This window comes from Octodon degus, unplaced genomic scaffold, assembly GCF_000260255.1.
Source record: "Octodon degus isolate 3935 unplaced genomic scaffold, OctDeg1.0 scaffold00075, whole genome shotgun sequence".
In the NCBI taxonomy this organism is placed as follows: Eukaryota; Metazoa; Chordata; class Mammalia; order Rodentia; family Octodontidae; genus Octodon; species Octodon degus.
The window spans coordinates 2,757,876-2,775,382 of NW_004524651.1; the positions used below are offsets into that span (position 1 = coordinate 2,757,876).

The 17,507-nt window shown below is 36.4% G+C and overlaps 1 protein-coding gene and 1 long non-coding RNA gene across 4 annotated transcripts in view; one reads left to right on the forward strand and one right to left on the reverse strand.

The window, feature by feature from the left end:
* The window catches only part of Mib1 (mindbomb E3 ubiquitin protein ligase 1), a 160,366-nt gene that overhangs the window by 41,845 nt on the left and 101,014 nt on the right, over nt 1–17,507 (reverse strand). The window contains exon 12 of the mRNA XM_004635780.3: nt 15,519–15,670. Within this exon, the coding sequence (XP_004635837.1) occupies nt 15,519–15,670 (152 nt within the window). The remainder of the gene's footprint in view (nt 1–15,518; nt 15,671–17,507) is intronic.
* On the forward strand, nt 4,070–9,798 carry LOC111817941. Of its 3 annotated transcripts, XR_002822032.1 has the most exons (4): nt 4,070–4,333; nt 4,669–4,816; nt 5,916–6,138; nt 8,264–9,798. It is a non-coding gene; the product is annotated as an uncharacterized LOC111817941 (long non-coding RNA). The 3 variants fall into 3 exon arrangements; XR_002822030.1 differs by lacking the exon at nt 8,264–9,798 and having other exon boundaries at nt 5,916–6,739; XR_002822031.1 differs by lacking the exon at nt 8,264–9,798 and having other exon boundaries at nt 4,070–4,189; nt 5,916–6,739.

The window sequence follows — 17,507 nt, forward strand, 5'->3', positions numbered from 1 at the left end:
AAATTATAACTAAATATTTATAAATACCTAAGTAGTTGCCTCTGGAGGAGAGATGAATGCCTATGTAAACACAAACTTGAGACTCACTGCTGAACAAGCAATCAGAGTGCAGACACAATGTGTAAGTGATGTGCACACTTGATAAACAGATACGGCTATGTCTAACATGAATCTTCATAATTCAGTATGTCATATGCTGTAATGGGCATACTTAATGTACTTGTGAAATAAGTTTTCTGAATTTTGGTGCCTGCAATTTTTCACTATCATGTGTACCAACACCCTTAACTTTCATCGTTTCTATTGCCACTCCTGTAAGCCTTCAATGAACACTTGATTTAAAGGAGCTGCAAAAGGTTGTGCCTTAGGTGACTACTGGGATAAAATCACTGACAATTGGGTTGCCATGAGCAGGCTACATGAACAAGTGCTCATTTAAGGAAAGCTCTATTGCATCAGAAACCAGGGCCAATGGTTCTAGAAGGAACGGAGTCACAAGAAATTCAGGCTGGGGGTGCTAGGAATACACACTGCTACCCAACCAAAAAAAAAAAAAAAAAAGAAAGAAGAAAAAAAGAAATTCAGGCTGGAATTTGGGGTTTGGAAAGTCATGATAATGTTCCAGAGGATGATGACATGACTGTATTTGAATACGCTTTGTATATGAATAAATGTAGATTGTACATGAAAAACTAAAGACACATCCCATACACATATATAAGCTCCATAGTGTCTTTTAGAGGAAAATTAATCTAAGTCTGGGTCTTATGTGCCAGGAAATACAGTACCAGTAACCTGCCCAATCATGCTTAGGTTGCCCTTGCCTCACAGGCTGAAGTGGACTATCAGGTGTCTCTGTCACATAGTTATTCTTTCTTTTCCATTTCACTACCGCAACTCTAGCAAGGAAGCCACTTTCCTTAGGCCACACTTAAGGAGTGGGCAGCTCTGCTCCGCTTCCTAAGAGTACAGCACCAAGATAAAGTATTCAGAATTCTACAGTGGAGATTTGGGGAGGACAGATCATTTCTGTCTCTGTTCAGAGACCATAACCCTTTCATCTTAATTAGAAATAGCTGGCCCCTTCTGAGAAAAAAAAATCATACATACATAAATAATACAGGCTCAATGAAGGAGCCTATCTTTGGGCTCAACGTGCAAAGTGAACCAAGGAACGTGAAGCAAAACCACACTGGTCACAGTAGCCTCCTGTAGCAACAGCAGCTCAGAGCAGCTGCCTCCTTTCTCTATAGAACAGGCACTCTCAGGAACACACAGTGAACTGAGCAGGGCAGCTCCAGGCTGCCAATTAACAGGAGAGACTGCTATTGTGTTGTGCACAGTGAGGTCCACAGAATGCCTGGGACAGAGGTGTGACTAACTCTCAGTAAGTCACCAATCTCACTATGCCATACCCTCTTACCTACAAAGAGTATGAGAATTAGTGACACTTTGCTTAATGCCCAAAACACGGTTCTTAGTTTTTCAACTGGTTGTTTTCTAAGAGGGTAAGGGCATGGATATTTTAAAGATAAGATCTTACTACCAGTTAAGCAGGCATTTGTGAATCATGCCAGAGAAGTATTAAGTTCCGGAACAACTAAGAGCAGTGCCTAGGATAATCCTTGGCACATGGTAGTTTTCAAATGCTTGCTGAACGATGAACAACTGAGTTCTAAGAAGTACAGGGGACAAGCAGCTGTCTACACTGGTATGCAGTATACAAATGGCACTGGATCAATTTTAAGGGATTGCCAGGCTGTCTCTAATGTTTCTTTGTTCAAAAAGAGGCGACATTTTTTCCAACAAACCATAGCAATTAATTGTGGTAGACTTACTATTAAAATTAATGTAAACCAAGACACTAGAAATAGCCCTGTGGCAGCCCTGTGGCACATGTATGTTCTGTAAATGTTTGTCCAAGTTAACCAACACTCTCAAATAACAATAGGTAAAACAGGTTGTCCAAACTGAAAAAAAAAAAAAAAACTTATTAAGAAAGTTGATCAATTGCGAGAAGTTCTTTTGAACATGCTAAAAACAGGTTATCTGCACAACTTGAATACTTCTTATTTAGAAAGGTACACTGGCATATGGAAGTCAAGAATTCTATTGAATGGAAAGAACAGAGACACAAGCAAAGAAATAGTCATCTTTCTGAACATGCTGAGGCAAGGTGGTGATATAGTGTGTATTCTTGCTGGACCACCGAATCCCTGAGAGTAGTAATTCTCTAACTCATTTCTCTGTTACACACCAGAGCCTCAGCAAAACACAGAGGTAAAGAGCTCCCAGCCCACGCCCAAAATATCTGGCTACAGCCAAAATGAGTGGTTTGTAATTTAAGCAGATTACTTAACTGCTGTGCCTGTTTCCTCATCAGTAAAACATGAGAATCAAAAATTATATCCAAGTTTTAATGAAAATTAAATGTGTTAATATTTATTAAAAGTGCTTAGAAGAGTGCCCAGTACATAGTACATTATATAAGTACATGCTTAAAAAAATATTTTCATTGCTCCAAAACAGCAAAAGTATGGTAATTTAAGAACCAGAAAATTAACCTGTTTTACAATCTGAGGTTTGTCATCTCATAGTGAGAGTAAAATCATTTCAGTACCTAGGAAAGCTGCCTCTTTAAAATTGACAAATATTTACAGAAGCTCCTTCTGTCACTGTGTTAAAACAGCCATACAAAATAATTAAACTGCTGGGGTATTAAGCGTTAAAGACAAAAATAACATCAAGGACAAACTTCCCCTGCAGGAGAATGAGCTCTGAAAACTGATAACAGTGTTCTTGATTCTTAATCAATATTTAAGAGAATATACTGGAATTAAGAACAAGAATATGGCTAATCTTTTGGACACTTTTAGGTTTGTGGGATTTTAAATTATATTTATAAAGATTTGCTGATTTTTTGTTTTAAGATTGTTTTTTCCTCAGTTAAAAATAAGTTTCTATTTAAAATTTATTAAGAGTATGCTATTAAAATTTAGAAGTATTTTTGAGATATGGTGTATACTATGTAGCACAGTTACAGACAGATTAGTAACTATTTTCTGAACATGCTGAGGCAAGGTGGTGATATAGTGTGTAATCTGAGGCAAAATATGCAATGATCTTAGTTAAATAAGATTTCAGAAAATTAGGCCACTGTAATGCAGAAAGGAGGAAAAAGAAACATCACATTTGAAATGAAGAATTTAAATTCATATTAGAACTAAGTTCATAACAAAATGAATTTTAGTACTCATGGTAATTTGTTTCAATATATAAAATGTGATTATTCAAATACACTCTGGATCATGTTTTTCACTAAGCACTATAAAAAAAACTAAAATTGACACTGAATTTAAAGTTTTAAGAATCATTTCCAGTATTTCATTTATATATCACTCTTCTTAGTCAGTGGTTTTTCTCTACCACCAACATAGAAGGTTCTACTTATCATTTCTATAAATTTCCCATTAAAATATTATTCAATAAATTTTAAAAGCATAGATAGCAATAACCAGCCCTAAATATAACCCAATAAAATCCCTTCAGGACTTAAGCCACAAAACACATAGCCATCCATAATATCTCTGCCAACAACAAAAAAAAAATCAGGTTATAAAATACGTTTTGGCAGCAGAGCAGCTTTGTTGCTCCATATCTGTCTAAAGACTGTCCTGCCAGTAGCCGGGTTAATTTCTTTCCTCTTCCCTTTTTCCTCCGCACTGCTTCTAAGTACAGTGATGGCTGTGTGAGGCTTTCCTGGTCTCAGCACCAGCTCAGTGAAAATTTGGGAAATGTAAGTGGAAATATGAGAGACCGCTTTATTTGGCAGTACTTAAAAAAAGGCGCGGGGGGGGGGGGGGGGCCACAGGACAAATGGCAAAGCAGTGTTTGGACCACAGGATGAACAATCAATAGGCAGAAAGCAAGATAGAGGCTTCCTCTGCTTTTGGATCGACAATCGACAGCTGAGAGACTATTTTTTGCTATGGTTGACTAAATATGGTCAGGGAAGAGAGAGGCACAAGAGAGCCTGTTTGCCTGGGAGTGCATGTTTCAAATGCTTAGCTGCCTATAAAGCTGTAACAGTGTGGCCTGTGGTCACTGAGAGAAGAATATAAGTTGGCCTTTGTAGTGACCATGTGGAAGTACCATCCTCGCTTCCAGACTCACCTCTGGATACTACAAGGTAGCCTTACTACAGATCTACCATTTACTCCTGGAAACTCAAAACCAAAAATCTTAAAGCAAGAAAGATGCAGAGTATTTCCTGAGGAGTCAGAAGAACTCAATATATTCTGGTGGGCAAAGGAAAACAGGGTGAATGTGTAGGGTAAGGTGTGCTTTGGGTTGGTTTGTGTTTTGTTTTTGTCTTTTTTAAGATTATAAAATTAATTTCCTCTGCAACTTCCTCCCCTCTTCTGAAGCAATTCATCTGATGAACAAGCCAAACAGTCTTTGTAACAACCTTCCTTGGTGACTTAACTTTCTCTGCATATCTGCAAAAACTGCTATATGACATTCCAAATCAAATGCCCAGTGTTAATTCAAATTTATTAGGCGATTTTTTCCTTTAGGAGAGGGGGGAGAAAAGTAGGTTATTTGTTTTTGTTTGTTTGTTTGTTTTTAAATGTATCTTAAAAGGTGGGGTTCTGTGTTCACTGACAGCCCTTCCTTACCGCACTCGGCTCATAAAAGAAGTGCTGAATCAGCGAGGAGCGTGAGCGCAGGGCTGAGAGGAGATGGCTGCTGCGTGCGACTCTCCAGGTCACTGCCTCTGTCCTACTGCTGGTGCTGTGCAACACCAGGCTGACAGGTAACATTCCGCACAACCTGTGCTTTCCAGGGTACCTAGGACTTTCTGCATGCTTATCTAGTGTCCACTTGACTTGGTATGTGTTCTGACTGTTAGTGTAACTGGGCAGAGCCTAATTTCACAGTACAAACTGACAGTTTGGGTAGTATAAAAAATGAATGTTGTTCTAATATTTTCATAACAGGTAACTCTTAATCTAAAAAATGTATACATCTTGTACTGTCAATTACATCATAAACACTTAGCCATGTTTCAGATTAAATGGTTTTGCATCACCAGTAAATCTGCATCGTTCACTCCCAGTAAGAATGCTATCTTCTAAAAATATTTCAAGATTTAGTCAACCAAACAACTTGACAAATTACAAAACACTTCTTAATACTTACTATTAATTAACTACAAGGATAACTCAGAAGGTGCATGGTGGGACCCTAAGCCGTGTCGCTGACTACCACAGTGCTGGGCTCCCCACTGCGCTCTGATTTGCTCCAGTGAGCTGCACTCACTGAGATTCCACTACCGCTGCTTGCTTTCTTCCTTCTCCTGCTTCTGTGCCAAATCTGAACAATTCTTGAGGTTTTCTTTTTAAATTAACCCTTTAGTATCATAGTAATTTAAAAAGCTACTCACCAACTATAATTTTTTCCCATGATGCATGATTGTGTTAAACCTAGGTGCACATAGGCTACAACCTTTCAGATAAGACTTTGGAAAAGTAGTCTGAGAATTTTTGCCTTATACTGAAAGATTCTTGAAAATCAAAAATAACTAAGCTCACTAACATTCAATATGTAAACATCTTTTTGAATTTATATTCAGACAGAGGCACAGAAATTTAAAAAAATCTAAGTAAGGAACTAATAAAGACAAAGTAACAAAGTCAAATGATTGTGAGTTCCTATCTGTGCCCTAAAAAAAGAAACTAAGGAAAATGTCACTGTTTAAAAAAAAATTTCTTCCACTCACATGCTGAAATGACCCGGGTTTTCTCTTCATTGTTTCAACAATAGTCAAGTCTACAAGAACTAATTGATTCAAGTTTTGAATAAGGTATTAGATTTGCAAAAAATGTTTGAACTAAACTACTATCTACTTGCAGGATCTAGTGACAATAAAAGAAAAGAAGCTTCTCTCTCTCTGAAGACTGACTTGGCTGCTGTTAGCAACTTCTTGAAACACACTGTAAGCTCCACTGATTCTAGGAGACTCCTACAAAAAAGAACCGAACTCGGACAAAGCGCAACAAAAAACCAGGCAAATGTTTACAAATGTTCACATCTGTGGAGAGCAAGGAACCCTAAGTGGTCTTACAGCCTGATCAGGTAAACTAGCTGTGAAATGTAGTCTTTGGTGAAATGCAGTCTTTGGTAAAAGTCTCTTTGAACAATTCACCACTACTCTGCAGCAGTGAGCTAAATCTTAACAAATATATTAATTTCTCTTACAAGTGTTTATAGCTAGCCACTTTGTAATACCTACTCAGAGCACATACTTCTTTATGTACCCATATGAACATACGATGCTATGGAATGTAAAGAAGTATGTATTTTTGGTAGGTAATAAGCTACCACAAGCAACTAAACTGCAGCTAAAAGAAGTCTATGAAAATGACCCTCATAAGGTAATAAGCCTAACTATCCTGAGGGTGACCTCTGGCAACACTACATTATACACACACGCACGCACCCTTACTACTTATAAATGGAAACTCAGCATCCTTATGACTTATTTATACTTAATAAAGAAGTCCTACTGAAGTAGATTTCAAATTAGCATGAAAGTCTTTTCAATGCATTTAATTTTAAAACAATGCCTTTTACCTTTTTGAGTATTCACATGATTAAAATTTATCAATAAGAGGAAAAAAGTACTAGCACAAAAAAATAAGATACAATTTTCTTTAAATCTGATCATAACTCAAAAATATCAACTGACCTGGTAAGAAAAATAAGATACAAGCTGGCTTTAAGCAACCAGGTATAGTGGCATATACTTGCAACCCCAACACTAATAAGAGACTGAAGCAAGAAACTTGCACACACATGGCTGACTTCACATCTTAATTGCTATTCTTCACATTTAGTAAGTTTATAATCTATCAATATTAGAAGACTTTCAAGACTTGCTTCCTCCCAAGGGAGTACATAAAATGAAAACATGATAGTCAAAAACCAACTTACACACATAGAATAACCATTTTTATTAGTACTGTACTATGCAATTATAATTTTTTTTTGAGAGTGTCTTGCAGTGTAGTTCAAGCTGGTCTTGCAATCACTATGTAGCCCAGACAGACCTTGAACTCGTGGCAATCCTCCTGCCTCAGCCTCCCAAGTGCTGGGATTACTATAATTCAGTTTTACAGGTATAACATCCACTGTACTGTTAGGAATAGCAAAACTTTTTTTATATTTTATATAATCTATTATGTACAAGTATAAAAATCCTAAGCCAGGCCAAGTGGCTCGTACCTGTAATCTCAGCACTCTGAGGCAGAAAGGCAGGAGGATTGTAAACTTAAGCCTAGACTTAGTGAGATTCTGTGTCAAAAAATAAAAACTTGGCTAGAAAAAAAACTCAGTGCCAAGGGCTTAGGTTCAATCCCCAGTATGCAAAAGAAATTGTTCTTAGCAATAATCAATGAGCAATATTTATTTTTTAAGCAACTATAATATCTCAAAGAACAAAAAAAACTAGTATTTGTATATTTTTATTTCTCACTAAAAGTTGTTTCAATGAGAACACTTTACAAAAAAGCACAGTAATATTTTAAATTTTTGTATTAAAAACTGAAAGGCAATCACAAGTTTTAACTATTGCTAGTTTCGTTTAATAAGAATTCATTAATAAATGATTTCATTTTATCAGATTATATAAAGTACTACATTATTACACATTCACTGGAAATTATAAAAAGTATGATTTTTAAATTCTACACTTCAAAGAAATTAGTGCAAATCTTAACTCAGTTAAACACAACCCTCTGATCATCTACCAAAAAGAAATAGTTCAGGTTCTATTTGTTACCTTTACCTGTACATGTCCTAAATACGAAAAACTAAAACTATATGCCTCCATACAGAGGGTGTTCTATAAAACTACTCAAAGAGCATAACTCTCTTCACACCTTATGACAAACATACACATTAATTATTTTACTAATAAAAATATGTTTTAATAATTCTTTTTATGCATTCCAGCAACTAAGAATTTCTTTGCTATATTCCAAAGAGTATATAAACCTTAGAAAATGATGTTACGTATTTAACAAGTCAAATTGTAAGTTGTGATTCTTACTACTTTAACATATCAAAGAGTATTTTCAATCACTCTAAAATGTCATATTATCACTTAGATCAGCTGCTCATTTTTAACTGAGTACATGTTACACTCTGGACATCTGCTGACATTGGTGTAACTCAAACATTTCAACTGTCTCCCTGACAGGGATAACAGATGCTGACATTATCAAATGCTGTACTATTTTTTCCCATGGCCTCTCCTTGCCCCGATATGGCCAGTATACGAATCTGAACTGCCGTCCAAAAGCACACTTGAGCAACTGGATCTGCTAAATGGCTTCCATATAACCAGTAAAAATAGAAACCGGTGTTATTGCTATCTTCAGCACTTAAGTTCATGCAATGTAACACCTGTTTCACTTCTACTAGAATAAATGATGGAAAGAGGTATTGATACATTAATTTTACCAGCAGCCAGACACTTAACAAGCAACAGACACAGAAATACACAATGCAAGTACTGTCTGCACACGGCTCAAATTATTGTTGACCCTCTCTCAGTTCAGAACAATTCACTGTATATTTCACTTCATCTTTATAGACAAACTGTAATTTACCCGACTTGCATTTTCTCAGAAAACACTCCTTTCTTGATACTGAAAACAGCAAAATCACACTAATTACAAAAACTTACACTAATATTTTAAATATTATGTAGTAAATTTTAATGCTAAAAATTCATGCATTATAGTGAACCACAAGTCTATGCACAATTAAGCTAATAAGAAGTAACCAGACAATCTGTACCAAAATGACAGAGAATTTAGTCAAGGAAAAAGACCTATAAAGCAGTTAAGTTACTGACTCATTGTTAATGACTCCACATGAGCAACAACAAAAAAAATAAGCTGGCATTCATAGTAGCTCCTCCCCACAGAAGCCCAAGCAGTATACTGAATACACGGGTGATCTATTTATAACCTAAAGGGCAGAGGTATTAAGGCCATTCATATTCCTCTACCCACTGTCAGCCACTTGCTATGAGCCCTCAACTGAAATACTAAAAAAAAAAAAAAAAAGAAAGTGACAGTAGAAATGTCTAATATCACTTTTCTCAACTATTAGCTGAACAGTTTACTACCTAAAACTAAACAGAATGTTTACTACCAAGAAGTAACATTACTCTGAAATGTATTAAGGTCTACTTCTTATAAATGCAAGTTATTGTTTACATTTAAAAATAAAAAATGTTGAAAACAAACACATGTACTGACAACGTGTTAAAAAGAAAAAGGCTTCTCAGTTGTTAAAGGTAGGATAAGTGTCATCAAGACAAATCTTATATTCAGTAACTGAAGTAATAATAATGAGAATTTCTAACACTTGTAAATGCTCTATAATTGTATTTTTATGCATAAAAAGCACTTACTTAACTGTTCTGGATCCATAACCAGCAACACTACAATGCTTTGCTAAAGCTGGTAAAATGGAACCAAATCGCCTCTTCAATGGATTTGGTCCCCTTCAACCAGCTGTAGCTATGCATTGATTACTACAGGAGAGCCAGCACTTTCATTTATGAATATCAATTACATGTCAACTAATTTCAACCTATGTAAGTTATTTAGACTGTGGCTAAAACCAAGTAACTTGTTACTGTTCTACTTGAAGAGCTATAGTGGTTAAAAAAATTATAAAAAGCTTTATGAAAAAATGTATGAATGACTTCCAAATTTCAAATAAATTAATTTGACTCATTTATGGTCTCCTGGTGTTAAATTTATTATTCCTCAGACAACAATAATGGAAAATAGACTACGCTTCATAATAAAACTGTATTTCCTTAGGAGGAAGAAACAGTATGGGAAGTTCACCTAAAACTCATATGGAAATGAGGGGAATGTCTCAGCACAGACCACATGAATGCACATATATCACATAAAGTAATATTTAAAATGTCAAGTCACTGTCTTCCATGGAATTAGCCTTTAATTTTACCACTACATCCCTGAATGTTAGTGGAAAAGCTGAAATGCTACAAAGTACCTTGCGAGATTTAAGCAATAAGCATTCCCTTCTACAGTTCCACTGACTCTGAACTGAAGGTTTTTAATGTTTAAAGAGAATGTTAAGTGTTACAACTTTTTCCTCATAAGGATATTTCAATGCTCCCTGTTTCCTCAGTTGTAAGGCCTCCTTTGTCCTTTTCAAAACTCACATATGCATGCATGCAAATACACATCTCTCAGTAGGAAAAAAAATACAAGAAAAATAGTTAATGTTAAAAGATATCTGGCGTTTGAGAGTAGATGCATGAGCAGAGATAAAAGATATACTGTATCATCTAACAGATTCTGAACTAATTTGTGTTGAGTACCCAGCATGTTCAAAATTATAAAAGGGGAAAAAATGACCACCAAGACAGGCTCCAGATTACCAAATCTCCTACATTCAACATAGTTTCATTACCAAATCACATTTTGGAAGTGATAGAGTTAAATCTAGATATTGTAATGTTCTAGAGATTTTTGAAAATGTGAGCTGCTCAAAGATTCTGTATGATTTACTACATGTCTTTATGGGAATGAGGAAATGAGGGAGGATAGAAGAAGTCATCTAATTACTAATTTGAAAACAGCATCACAGCATACAGTTCACTCATATTTTGTTACTTTTAACATTCAATTTATAGTAAAGAAAAAGTTATAAATACTGATACAGTAACCTTATAATATTGTTATCAGTCTCCCCAAAAGACCTATCACTTGTCACACCAGCTCTGTAGAGAATCCTGCTGACTGATGGACACTCAGCCTGCAGGGAGCTCTGAAAACTAGACAACTCCAAGTGCAGTGCACAGCCTTCTCAGTGCTGACTCAGGAATCCAAAGACATTTAGTTTTTACTTTTATCAGCAGAAATCATTTCTGCTCTTGATTTAAATTCCAATTCTTACCTATATAGAAAAAGAGAAGATAATATAGCTGAATACTAGGGTAAAATATGTCCAAAAATATCAAATATCAGGCTAAGCATGTAGCTCATCAATACAGTGCTTGCCTAGCCCCTGGGTTCCCTCACTAGCACTGACAAAATTGTAAAGCAAAATAAACATCAAGTATCAGAATTCATAAACCATATCCTTAGTTTAAATTTTTTTTAAAAAACAAGCCACTACATTAAATATGTACCTATTCTTGGCATGGTGGCATATGCTATAACAACAAAAATAAAATAGAACATGTACCTATTCCAAAATACTACAAACTTTATAACCCAAGTCCAATGATTCATAGCAAAACTTAGTCTAAAAGAAAAAAAAAGTTTCATTATGTTTTCTCTCAAAATCTTTATTTCAGTTACTGTCAAATGATAAGGAAAAAACAAAAATAAGCTTTGTAATCTAGGATTTATACTGATTCAAACCTTTGACATCTAAATTTCAAATATGTTGTTCAAAATCACAAGACAGCTTAAATATACTGAAAAGACCAAGATAGAGCTTTTTCTTTTAGAAAAGTACATCAATAATTATCAACTCTATTGTGTTAATTGACCCACTGTTGAAAAACTGTCATTGTTAACTAAAATTAAGCAGGAAATAGAATGGTACCTAAATCTCACATATACTCACACAGACTTCAGATATTTTTTTTTACATTCTTAACCACAATAAATGAAAGAACTTATAAGCAAATAAATTATACTGTTGCAAATAATTTACTATAGAAAAAATACACATTGAAATAAAAAACTCAAAAACTGCTAAGATTTACTATTCAAAATACAGTATAATCAACTACAATTAAAATGGACAATAATGAAGCTCAACAGTTAAGCCATGTTTAACTGCAGTATAAAATTTCTTATCTGGACTCCTAACAGTTTCCCTAAAGACCTAATTCCTAATTAGTCATACACTATCTATGAAGTTTCATTATCCTTATTGTCAAATTATTGTTTCCTCTACTGGAAACAATCACCGAGGGGGATATACAGATAAAAATGAACACCCACAATTTCAACAGAAAAAGATATGCACATGGAAAACAATGAAAGAACAGGGAAGAGAGCAATCAGAGTATTTTAGGGAAAGACAATAATGTAATAATGTTACTGAAGGGCAAGATGGGCAAAGGAAGTATACTAAGTCAACAAGCTCAGGATTTATCAAAAATTGTTTCAAATGACAAGTCAAGATGTATAAATTTGTTTTTTGGGGGATATAGGGAATTATACTCAGGACCTCATGCTTGCCAGGTAGGTGCTGCGCTACTTTTACTATAGACATGAGAAACAACTGAAAGTTTAGGAACAGAGGGGAAAATATTTTATTTTATTTGCTGTCTTTTTGAGATGGGGAAATTTTAAAGTGTTAACTACATGATACTTAAATCAGGAAAACTAATTAAAAAGGCATTGTAATAGTCAAAGTAAAAATGGTGAGAACTTATGTCAGCAACAATAGAAAGAGTGAGACAGATTTGAAAGACTAGCAGAATGAGTTGAATTTTAAAAGGAATTGCAGTTGAAATTAGTCAGAGCAAAGATAACCATAATCAATGACACACCAAGAGGAAAGATGCACTGATTCATGCTTTTCAGCTAAATTAGTTACTCTCCAGGTGCTCACTTCACTTAGAGGCCACAAAGCATAAAAACAGTACTACAAAGGGTGTAAGAGTTTTGATTCTCAAGTCACACAGACCTTGCTCAAGTTCCACCTGTTCCTCTAATCAGCTACACAATTGTGACCAAGTAAATTCATCTTGATAAGCCTCACATTCTTTATCTATAAAATGAAGATCTTAACCCTTATCCCAAAAGCTGCTGAAAGGGCTGGAGATGCGGCTCAGGGACAGGGCCTTGCTTAGTGTGCACAAGGCCCGGCCTGGACCCCAATGCCTCCCCCCCCCCAGGGGGGGGTGGATTTTGAAGGACTAAGTGAGATAATGCACAAAAAGTACAGCAGTGGCTCGGCATGTACCAAGTACTGTTGCTAAAATAATTATCTTCTATTTGAAAGGCTGAGAACACAATACTCATGTCTCCTTCAGAGTACAAAAGTATTAAGTATTCAAATATTTGTAATTTGAAAAGACAAAATACAAAATCCATCACATCCTACATTATAATGTATTTCTGCTGTCTGTCATGGGCACCAAGAAGCACTAACACTGTCTTTTGTTTTCTGTGATCCCCCTCTAGTGGCAGTCCCATAGTCCTGAAGCTATAACAACAGGAAATAAAAACAAAAAGAAACCAAAACTTAAAAATCCAGGATACATAAAATTCAAAATAAACATCAGTGTGCACATTTTCCTCAGTCAAGATTTACACACTTAACAAGACATGCATGTTCAAATATTTCAAATATTGCATTGTTTAAAACTGAAATGGTGAGTGAAGACCAAAATAGATGATAGATGCTGGGAATTAGGAAGAAAATATTCAAACGGGTAGGAGAACAGAGGAGGGGGTAAAGAGGAGGGGAAAAATGGAAACAAAGCTTTTGTAAAAAGTAGTTCAAGTGAGGGGAAGGGAATGGGAAAAAAAGAATCAAGATATGTTATGTCCAAGTATAAACTCCTATAAAGAATGTGATTATGGGGCCGGGGAGATGGCTCAGTGGAATAAGCGCTTCCTGGCAAGCGCAAGGGCCTGAATTCAATCCCTGGTTCTGCCAAAAAAAAAAGTGATTATTACGTATAGTAAGTGTATCAAGTTAATTTTTCAAAAAGACATATGCACTTGATTCAACTAAAGACAACTAAAACAGAATTTCCTAAAATGTATCTTAAAATACTGCTTAAAAAAAAAAAAAAAAAAAAAGAGTTCACAGTGGTGTTCCTAATTTTCTGATCAAGGCGATTAGGGGGCCACAGAGGAAAGTGATCGACGATACAGAGTGTGCCTAAGGAGAGTCACATGGAGAGAAAACATTCTCTCAGGCTTTCACAGAGAGCAAACTGGTCAAGCAATGGCCGTGACTCATCCACGGGGCTGAAGTGACAAAAGATCTACAAACTATTGCACAGGGTTTTGGGATAAATCCTGAGGTGATCTGACTGACCTTGTCAGATACAAAAGTTACATTTTTTATTATATAGGTCTTGCTTTATCTTGGTCTTAACCATCCAGCAGAAAAGTACAAAAACAAGGTATAAAAAGTAAAGCCACATTAATATGCTGAGCTATAAAAGGCTCAAATCAACAACTTCTGACATTGCCAGCCCTGTGGATAACCCACTACTATTATGGACTACCGAACTATATTGGATTACTCTGCTGAATTCATGCACCTACAATATTTAAATAGTAAAGAAATACCCATCTCTGATGAAAGTAAACAAAAAAAGGGAACATAAATGAAGGACCATTTTGTAGTAAAAAAAATGTATCTATCTATATACATATAGATATACCATGTATATATATGTATATATAAAATAGGATAGATATACAGCTACTTTCTTAGTTCAGTAAGAAAGATTTGTACTAATAGTGTTTAGACAAGATATCATATCTGCATCTTGTACTATGAATAACAAAGATAACAATATATAATGTATTAATTATTGTAACTGTCCTACTAGACTGTTTTGAAACTGTCTCAATGCTATTTTTCTCAATAAAATTAATACAAAAAAATGAGTTCATAAAAATCTCAAACCTCCACAAACATCAGCACTTCCCCTCCCAGGGACTCCACAGGTACTCTCTGAACACTGACACTATAAGGCAGTCTCTGAAGCTCCAAACAGCAAGCCCTTTCCCAGTACAGCACTGTACTATGACAGTAACTGAGCCCATCTACACTCAAAGTTTATATAACTGATTATATTATTAATAAGGAATTAGGTAACTTTTATGTTTACCAGAGTTTTTTAATTACCATGCATATGGGTAACATGAATTAGAAGATAACCTAAGAATGATCTTTTTTTTTTTTTGGTATTTAGTACAGGGACTACAGGGTCTCACTAGACAGACTGGTCTCGCAGTGATCCTCCTGTTTTCAGCCTCCCAAGCACTGGGATTACAGGCCAGCAACACCACCTCCAGTCTCAATCACCATCTCAGTGTGCCCCAGTGGCAGGGCCAGCACAGCATGCCAGGGATCGAACCCCAGCTGCTGTACTCTGCCTAAGCAGGTGCTTTAATCCACTGAGCTATCTAGCTGGCCCTCTGAGAATGATCTTAAACAAAAATCTTAAAATGGAATGTATTTTAACTAAATCTTTAGCTATAAACCAGTATTCCTACAATATCAACATTTAATATATAAACAATCATTTCATAATACTTATAAAACTAATCTAAAATGATAGCATTAGCTCCACGGACTTTTAAAATTACTTAAGATGTTGAAATCATTTCCTTATCAGTAGCTGGAAAAGCAGCAGCTTTCCAGACAGTATTTCTCTCTGATACTTCAGACAGCGGCACGTGGCATCTTACCTGGGATTTCCCCGAAGTGCAGCATGGTGCAGAGCATTGAATCCATTGTTGTTTGTGATGGTGACATCAGCTCCTGCTTCCAGGAGGACAGCAAGGATGTCATCGCGTTTCTTGCTGATGGCATCATGTAGAGGGGTATCACCTTCTGAGTCCTTTAAAGTTAAAGAGATTCTTGTTAGTTCTCCTTCAGTTCAATCATCACATCTAGTGAGTCATAATGCTTACGCAGAAATACTAAATAAATAATAAGCCATATTCAATAGAGTAGGATCAATAAATGACTGCACTGTTGTACAAAATAAAACCGTATCCTTAACTGTTGTACCCCAAAATTCTTCTCTAAGGCCTGGGGAGATAGCTCAGCAGCATAAGCATTTGCCTGGTAAGTGCAAGGTCATGAGTTCAATCCCTGATACCACAAAATAATAATAATAATGAAAAAGAAAAAAGAAAGCTACCCAAAATTCTTCTCTAAGCCTACTCCAATTTCAGGTTTCCTAACAATGAATTAAAAGTCAAGTGATTTCTAGCCTTAGCACACATTAAAATGTGCCACAGAGCTCTTACAAATCTTGACGCCACCAGGCATGGTGATACACACCTATAACAGCAGCTAATCTAGAGACTGAGGCAGGTGGACTGTGGGTTAGAGGTCAGCATAAGGAAACTTAGCAAGACCTTGTCTCAAAATAAAATAATAAAAAGGGGTGGGATATAGCTCAGCCCTCCCTGCATTCAATCAGTACCATTCCCCGCAAACCAAAACAAGACAAAAATATCCTGATGCCTAGGCCATTCTCCAAACCCACCAAATCTCTCGGGGCAAGAACTAACCATCTGTAGTCTTTCAAGGATCCCCAGGTTAACGCATTATGTAGTCACAGGTAAAAATCATTTACCTAAGAGTTTTCAAAGTGCAGGAAAGTGGTTTAGTTCAAAGTAGAACAAAATAAATAAAACTTTAGGAGTTTTACCCTACCTTTTGCAAGCTGTTCATTATAATAATCAACTGACTTAGCAGTAAATTTCTACTCAGTCATCTGCATCAATAAGCAATTTAGACCTCACTTAACAGTTTCACAAATTCTCAGGAAAGTCATATGCAGTCGCCAGATCCACCTTGCTATTTGTTTTTGCAAATTCCGCTCTCTGGAAACACAGCTGTAGCCATTTAAGGACGCTTTATCTATGGCTGCTTTATTCTACAATGGCAGAGCTGTATAGCTGGAATTGCAAACATATGAAAACTCGCCTGCCTGGCCCTTTCCAGAACATGCAGTAGTCTACCTGCATAGTTCCCAGCCAACTTCAACCCAATGGTCTACTTTCTAGCCTCCAGAAACTAGTGGCACTAAGAATGTACAGCTCCTAAAGTGAGCTGTGCTCACCACAAGCGACTTCTTCTTCAGGCCCCGCGTCTATTCTGCCTTCAGGTCCTCACATGGCTGGCTGCTCCCTGCCTCTGCACTACTCTCAAGGATCCTTTCTCTACCTCAGGACCCAGTCACCTTCCCAACATGCAACCCAGCCTCTCAGCACAGACAGAAAGAAGAGTAGAGATAAACTCTCCCTACGCCAAAAAAATAATACACTTCCTGCAACTCTGCCACCAACTGACAAGGTAACTTTTTACACCACGATGGCTGCAAAATGGCCACACTTCAGAAAGATTATTTTTCAATAACCACCTAGTTTAAAGTCTCCTTGGAGGGTCAGTGAGATAACTTAGCAGACTAAGCACCTGCTTAGGCAAGTGCAGGGACATGTGGTACAGGTTTGATCCCCTGCACCACATGTAGCGCTGGCCTTGTCCCCCGGCATGCTGAGCCAGCTACCAAGCCCGGGCACAGAGGCACATGCCTGTAATCCCAGTGAAACACTATACCAAATACATTTTGGGGGCAGGGAAGATAGCTCAGTAGAATAAGCACTTGCCTGGCAAGCTCAAGGGACTGAGTTCAATTCCCCAGTTCCACCAAAAAAAAAAAA